The sequence below is a fragment of the Mus caroli genome, chromosome 11 (assembly GCF_900094665.2).
Source record: "Mus caroli chromosome 11, CAROLI_EIJ_v1.1, whole genome shotgun sequence".
NCBI lineage: Eukaryota > Metazoa > Chordata > Mammalia > Rodentia > Muridae > Mus > Mus caroli.
In genome coordinates, this window is record NC_034580.1 from 58764215 (window position 1) to 58771908 (window position 7694).

The window sequence follows — 7694 nt, forward strand, 5'->3', positions numbered from 1 at the left end:
AGTGCTGGGATTAAAGGCGTGCGCCACCACCGCCCGGCTGGCTCCACAATTTTAAGGCAGCATTGCTCTCTGTAGCCCTGGGAGTACACAACAGTCCGAAGACCTACAGGTCCCTGCATTTTACATCAGAGGCCATGGAGTTCCAGAGCTGGACCCATGGCCACTAGGAGCCCTGCTGCCCTCTCTGAATACCACTGGGCATGGAGGCCAGCGCCTCTGGACTCAGGAGGCGCCAGTGTGGAAATGTGGTTTGCACAAGAGATAAGTGGGCACAAAACGGTTGCTGACGCAGCTCACCCTCTCCCTCAGGTTAGGCTGAGTGATGCCCTTCCAGAAAGAAATGCTGAGCCCATGCCTGAGAGCATGATGAGCACGTGGCGTATTTCCTGGGGTTTCTGAACTCCTGGTATGGGGTGGGATTGGAAGTGGTGGTGTGTGCTGGCCATGTGGCCTGGGATCTGCAGGCAACCGTTTAGAATCCCCACTCCCAGTGAGCAGCCCAGGCCGGGTGCTGTGTTACTTGAGGGAATATGTGGTTGAGAACACTGGTAGGGTAGAGTCAGGCCCCATCTTACTGGCAGAGAAGGCGTGCTGTAGCCACACTATGTGTTCTTCTGAGGCAGTGTGTGGGAGCTTCCAGATGTGGAACTACAGAGGTTGGGTCACAAGCACTCACCTGTTTGACCACAGTGGCCTCCAGGAGGTGAGTATGCACGCACACATGTGTGTGTGTGTGTGTGCACATATGCGTGTGTGTCGGGGGCGGGGCTGGCCTGGGGTGGAGGGAGGAGGATGTGCATATATATCATGTGGGTGAGAGAACACAGGGCTGGAGGGAAAGATGCATAAAGACTTTCCAAGAGAAGAAATATTCTTTTTTTTTTTTTTTTTTTGTACTGACCCCATATGCTAGTCCCTTTCTTGTTTGGGAAGCAGTTTGGATATTAATATTAAAAGGACGGGTAAGTGACGACACAGCACCAGATGATCTGCCACCAGCTGACACCATCCAACTCTCTTAGCCAGAATCACCAAAATACCCTTCCTGCTGGCCCAGGACAGTGCTGTACGTGTGTCTGTCTGCACGTGTCTGCTCTCATGTTCCCCACACCCCGGCTGGCTCTGGGCTCGGAGCCTCTCCCTTGTCCCGCTCCTGCCCGGGCCGCTGCTTACAGGTGAGCAGGAGCAGCAGGAGCAGCGGCAGGTGCCACAGGCTGCAGAAGAACAGTTTCCTTGAGCTCCTGCGGTCTGCATCCACGTAGAAGCGGAAGCCGAGGTAGGAAATGTACAGGTTGATGGGGAGGGAGATGACAGGGAAGACCCAGGTGGTGATGTCCAGGACCGGGGCAGCAGTCGACAGAGCAATCAGGGCCAGGCAGTGGCGCAGTGCCACCCGCCGGCAGAGGGCTGGATGGGTGACAGACATCATGCAGTAACCTCCTCGGGAGTAGTCTTCACGGAGGCCCCAGCTCAGGGCATTGAAGTGGGGGAATTGCCAGGAGTACAGGATCCCTCCCAGAAGAAGCGCTCCTGTGAGGAGGGGTGGGGAGAAAAGGGAACAGTTAGGTGTCAGCGGCCATCTCCAAAGCAAGGCTCTCTCAGCCTCAAAGTGAACTTCTCAGGAGGCCTGTGCTCAGGTGGCCAGCAATCTGTCTCAGCCCTCTTGTCTTAGTGTGCTTTCTACTGCTGTGAGAAACACCACGACCAAAGACAATGTTAGGAAGAGTTTGTTTAGAGGTTTCAGCAGGGACACAAGGGGGAACCTGAAGTGGGAACTGAGACACCATGGAGGGCCACTGCTCAGTGGCTGCCTAACATGGCTTGCCCAGTCTGCTTTCTTAGATAGCTCAGGACCACCTAACCAGAGGTGGCACTGCACCCAGTGAGCTGGGCCTTAACATATTAATTTGATGATGATGATGATGATAATGTCCCAACAGAGCTCTCTACAGTCTAATTTGATGGAGGCATTTTCTCAGTTGTGGCTCCTCTTCTCAGACTATTCTAGCATGCCCAGTAGTACCCTTCCCACAGGAGGGATTCCCATGGGAGAGGATTGTTGGAAATAACGAGAGAGGCACTTTCTAGTTCATTAAGATAAGAAACTGGTACCCGTTTCAGTGACACACACAGGACACTCAACACGGAGTCTTGGGAATTGGAAGGCAGGCAGGGAAGGCTAGAGCAGCTGAAGGAGCAAATGGTGGTGACCGAGACTTCTTCGTGTTTTGATGGGACAATACAGCTAACTCTGCGACTGTCAGGTGGTGGAGATTCTCAGAGCACAGGGTGGCCTTAAGGACCCTGAGCTTCATGTTTGGGAAAGCCATAGTAGATCTCACAAGCTGTCTTGGACCTTCAGGCCTTGGGCTGAGTATGATATACAGTAGTAATGACAGCCACAGCATGGGGTGGGGTTATGACAAGAGCAGGAAGTGTTTTGCCAAGGAAAATTCATTGTGGTAACAGAACCAGGGCATGGGTGAGGGGAGACAGGAGGGCCCAGGGGAGGGATGGTAAGGCTCAGAGCTCCAGGTGGGTTTTATTCTAGAAATGACCGAGAAAGAACAAGCTTGACATGGTTAAATCGGCAGCAATGGGGACTCTCCCTCCAGTTCTGCCCCTTACTGTCCCTTCAGCCTCTGGTGTGCCAACTGCAGTAGTCTGTTGTGCAGCTGAAAGTTTTGGCTGTGCTTTGCCTCAGAACGAGAGCACTCAGACAGCAGCTCAGTTCTGGAAAAGCAGCAAGCTGCTGTCTCTGAGAGGAAGCTGGTATGGGTTTGGCTCGTGTCACAAATGAAATCTCTTTAGGATCCACAGCTTAATGGACTTCAGTGGGAAAACCACCCACAGCTCTGCCTGATGGGCTTCAACTGCTGCTGCTCGGGAAGAGAAGAAAACAAACCGCTTTCTTCATCAAGATAAGGTGAGTTGGAGCAGGACAGACCGGGTCAGCTCAGGGCTGTGGTGGGGCCCACCTTCCTGGTGGGACGAACAGAGTGCTCTACACCCCCCCCCCCCCCCCCCCCCCCCCCAAAAAACCCCTTTTTCACACACATGCTTCTCACTTCAAGAAACATGGGCCATGGAGGAAGGCTGCTTGTTGCCTCACAGCCCCTGGCTTGCTCAGCTACCTTCCTCAACCCCCCCCCCCCCCCCCCCCCAGCCTCACTCCTCCAAGAAGCCCATTTTTATTGGGCCCGCCTGTCCTCCCTGACAGCAGATACCAACTGGTCTGCTTTGGGGGGTGGGCAGGGGGAGGGGGTTAATGTTTCTCTGCTGGGCTCTGGCCAGGGAAGGAGACAACACAAATGGAGTTGCAGACTGTTGGGAAGTAGTAACACCTTAGGGACAGAAAGGACTTGCAGGCTATAGAGAGAAGGCACCTCACTTGTTCTGGGGAGCAAGGGATGGCTTCTGCAAGAAGCACGTTACAGGGTGAGCTGCCACCTACTCATTCATGAAGTCTTTGTTCTCATCCTCTCTTTCCTTTTCACTTTTATGTTTTTAGAGACCGCATTCCATTCTCAGGCCAGTTTGGGATGGAATTCTCCATGTAGCCCAGGGTGGCCTCAAACTTAAAGTAATCCTCCTGCAGTAGCCTCCTGAGTGCCAGGATTACTACTAGCACACGACACTATGGGCTTCTTTTAAACAAGCTTCCTCATTTTCTTAGACCTACCTGGGAGAAACATCAGCTTTCCTCCCCTTTAATCACAGCAGTGATCTAGGGAACAGCTGTGCATCTGTGGGAGTGGGTTTTTAGGACAGTGACTGTCTGAGGCTCTGCTGCTCAGTGATGGCTACCCCAGAGCACAAGAATGCCCTTACTTATTATGTGTGTGTGAGAGAAACGCATCCACAGTGCATGTGTGAACAGCAGAGAGAATGCTGGCCTGACCACAGACCTGCTCTCAGTGCTGTCTTCCTAGTGACACTTGGTGAGATTTTTCAGTTCTCTTCAAAACTATTTATTATTTCTACAAGAAACAGATGTGGGGTGGGGGCTCCCTCATTTCTACCTCTGCCCAAGTCCAGAAATGCTCTTCTGTCACTATTGACAAAGGAAGCTCAGCAATTCAGCCACACAGTACCTTCCCAGAAGGGTGGGGACCGTAAATAGGAGCAAGTACTCTTGCCACGATAATTCCTTTGGGGATGCCTGGTGGGTACCTGCTACCCTTACTGAAGCCCATCCACTGGCATTCAGCATCCACACAAGGCCTTAGTAAGGATAAAAACCCCACTGTGGTGAAAGCTGGGGTTGGGTTTGGCCCAACAGGCTCCTCTCTAAATGTGGGCCATGAAGCTTGCCTGCTCCATGGCTGGCCACAGTTGTGCTTTCAGGGTTAGGCAGCTGAGGAAGCGGGTGGAAGCAGAGCTGTCCCAGAGCTTCAGGGTCACAGACCTTAAAGCTGTTTTTTTGAGGACTAACATGTGTGGTCAGCCTCAGTGCAATAGATTTCTATGGAGAGACAGACAAAGGGAAGCAGGAAGTGGACTAGTTTATCAACCACACAGGAGAGACAAAAGGCCACATGACAAGTCCTCTGGAGACAGGAACACCAGTGGGCATTCCCAGTGTGTAGAGTTCTTTGCAAGGGACTTGGGAATACTGAGGAGGAGGCTGCGCACAGGCGCTTGGGGCTCTCTCCACCTCGAGGTGCTCTTTCTACCTTCCATCGCAGACACTGGAGCAGCTGCACTCTAAGGCGAAGAAGTACAAAGCTCTGGCCCTTCTCTACCTACCTCCCTACAAGTCTGAGCCCTCCACAAGTTCTTTCCAGAAGTCAAATTCCCCCTGGTTCCCATCAAAGTCCTTATCCTCATCCTCCAATGCTACCTGGCCTCACCAGGGCTAATCCTAAGGGCATTCTGCACAAGGCACTGTGTGCCGCTGAGGCTGTCTAGCCAAGGCCTGCTCTATCACCTCACCCAGGAGGCACTGGCTTGGCACCCTTGATGCTAGAACCAGTTCCAGCCGGCAGTGAGACCAGTGAGAACTGAACAAAATGCAGCTTGTCTGCAATTATACTACCAGCAACACATGTACAGCCACTTTCTTTCACAGACCTTTTCTGTTCTGATGTCGACGCTGGGTAAAACATAGGGTTCTAAATAGCCTTTGCTAATATTTCCATAAAAGTCAGACTTACTTTATTTTGTCTTTGAATTACAAAGATAGGGTTTATTGGTGGTTGTGGTGGTATGGGTCTTTAATTCCAGCACTCAGGAGAGAGGCAGGCAGATTTCTGTTAAGTCCAAGGCCAGGTTGGTCTGTACAGTGAGACTCTGTCCTGTCCTACCCCCTACCAACCCCACAAAAGAAGGAAAAAGAGATACTGTTTATCTTAGTTAAGTCTTGCTCCAGGCCAGTTAAGGTAACATCTCAGGAACAGACACTATTGAGTCTGTCTGAGTCAAGTGGAGGCAGGGTTTTAAAGGAAATCTTTTCAAATGCTTGAGTTCCACAGGGCTGGGTATTCAGTAAGCCTTCCATAAATATTTGTGGGATAAATGAGTGAAGGAATGCCCTCTGGCTCTCTTCTCTCATCTGGGTCTACAGGAGGTAAACCGTGGAAAGCAGTTAGGGTTTGCAGTTTACCAGTGGAGGTTAAACAACTCACTCTTTTTTTTTTGTTACTAAAGCCATCCATCTGCCAAGTGTCACCCCTGATAAGAGCCCATTTCTGAGTCCTCATTTGTAACTCAATGCTGGTTGACATAATTAATGTTTACCACACAGCACCTGAATTACAAACCAGAGTAACAATCAACTCTAAAAGACTCTTACCATCTTCACCATGAAGGAGGCTCAACGAAGACTTAAAACAAGGGCTTTCTCTAGACTTAGGAAATGACAACACAGAATCCCAGCATCTCTAAGAATGAGGTGATGCAGGGATGTGGCTTTGGAGAGGGGGAGGGAAAGAGGAAGGGAGCAAGCCTCAGATAGACAGTCTCAGGAGAGAAACAGCGCTGAGAGGCCTAATGGGTATGGCTCCAGGCCGCTGACTGGGGCTGCAATGTCAGCTGCCAGCCACTTATCTGGCCAGGCCCCCAAGGGAATTCTTCACTGGGGTCCCAGCAGGTCACTTCTGCCATTGCCATCACTGCTCCCCAAAACAAGTGCTTCAGCTCCTGAGGCTGCAGGTTAGCCCGGTCAGCAGCTGGAGACGGCTTTCCTGAGTTCTATGGAGCCACAGAGCATTTTTAACGTTTCTGCTCTAAAAAAATTAATAAAATAAAGGCGGGATGATTAGGTAGTGGAAGGAAAAGGCCACATCTGAAGCCGAGGAAAGTGGGGACAGGTAAAATCCCATCGTATTGGCTCACTCTGAAGACAGAAGGGCTTTGTAAAAGGCAGGCACCCCCATAGCCCCCCCCCCCCCAGCACTCAGAAGCAGTTGGCTGCTGCACCCTGACCGCCTTGATATGACAGCCACAAACAAAGCCTTTGGCTGTGCGGCTGGGAGAGAGCTGAGTGGTTTCCAGTCCTCCATGCAGCTATAAAATAGCAAGTATCAAGAACAACTGACATTTGTTTAGCTTTCACGATTCTCGCCTGCTAATGTGCTTAATCCTCTTCATCACCCCCAAATCCCACCTCACTTGTCCTGTGATGGACAACAGCCCAGCCCAGGCAGATCTGAAGCTGCCAGGGCCTTCTCAACCAGAGCACCCTCAACACAAATTCTTTTCCACCATCGGAAACAAAGGGGAGGGGGGGATCAAAGTAGTTGTGGGAAAAGACTCAGAATCCTATGGGATATATTCCCTCCATGGCTTTGTACTTGCAGGAGAGTGCAGGCCAGGGAAACACTTCATTGCCCAGTGGCCTGTGGAGGGCATCATCCAGCCCTGTGGCTAGTACAGACGCTACAGACCAATCCATGCCAACAAGGGACATAGAGTGCTTCTGCCCTTTCAACCATGGATTACTGGGACACACAGGCTCCTCACAGCCACTGTCTTTTTTATACACTCCTCTCTACAGGAAGGGCCATAGGCCACAGGACTTACACACATGCTGGTAAGCGGCTTCCTCTCCAGTCCTGACCTCTAACTACTGAGCCCAACTAGTTTTCTGCAGAGGGAGACATGGTCAGGGCCACTACAATGTTGGTGCTGGCTTATGTGGGCACTAGTTTCTAGGGTAGGGATGGGGGAGATGGGGACGGGGGAAAGGAATGGAGAATACTTAGTCAATCTGCCGCCCTTCAAACAGCGTCTGCCTACCCCCAATTTGTTGGAGTTAACAAGTTGCTCCTTCAAAGGGTGATCGGACTGATGCTTCACTAAAACAATGACCAGGGAGGATGAAGGGAAGGCCTAGGATAGGAAGTCTTGTAAGAAAGAAGAGCAGGGGGTGTGATGCAGAGGGTGTGGGTGGGTGGTGAGAGAAGGAAGGCATGTGAGACTGAGACCACAGTGAAGGCAGGCTCTGCAAACTCACAGGAGAACCACTGTATATCCCTGTCAACCAGCCCAGTACTCCAGACTTTACTGGAACAATCGTCATGGGTCTTTACCATCTTTTCTTTTTTTTTTTTTTTTTGGTTTTGGTTTTGGTTTTTTGAGACAGGGTTTCTCTGTGTAGCCCTGGCTGTCCTGGAACTCACTTTGTAGACCAGGCTGGCCTCAAACTCAGAAATCCATCTGCCTCTGCCTCCGATGGGAACATCTGTCATAAG

The 7694-nt window shown here is 51.2% G+C and overlaps 1 protein-coding gene across 1 annotated transcript in view; it reads right to left on the minus strand.

The window, feature by feature from the left end:
• Positions 1-6: 6 nt before the first annotated feature.
• Positions 7-7694, minus strand: part of LOC110305849 (protoheme IX farnesyltransferase, mitochondrial) — a 118171-nt gene continuing 110483 nt past the window's right edge. The window contains exon 7 of the mRNA XM_021177982.1: positions 7-1530. Within this exon, the coding sequence (XP_021033641.1) occupies positions 1097-1530 (434 nt within the window). The 3' untranslated portion in view covers positions 7-1096. The remainder of the gene's footprint in view (positions 1531-7694) is intronic.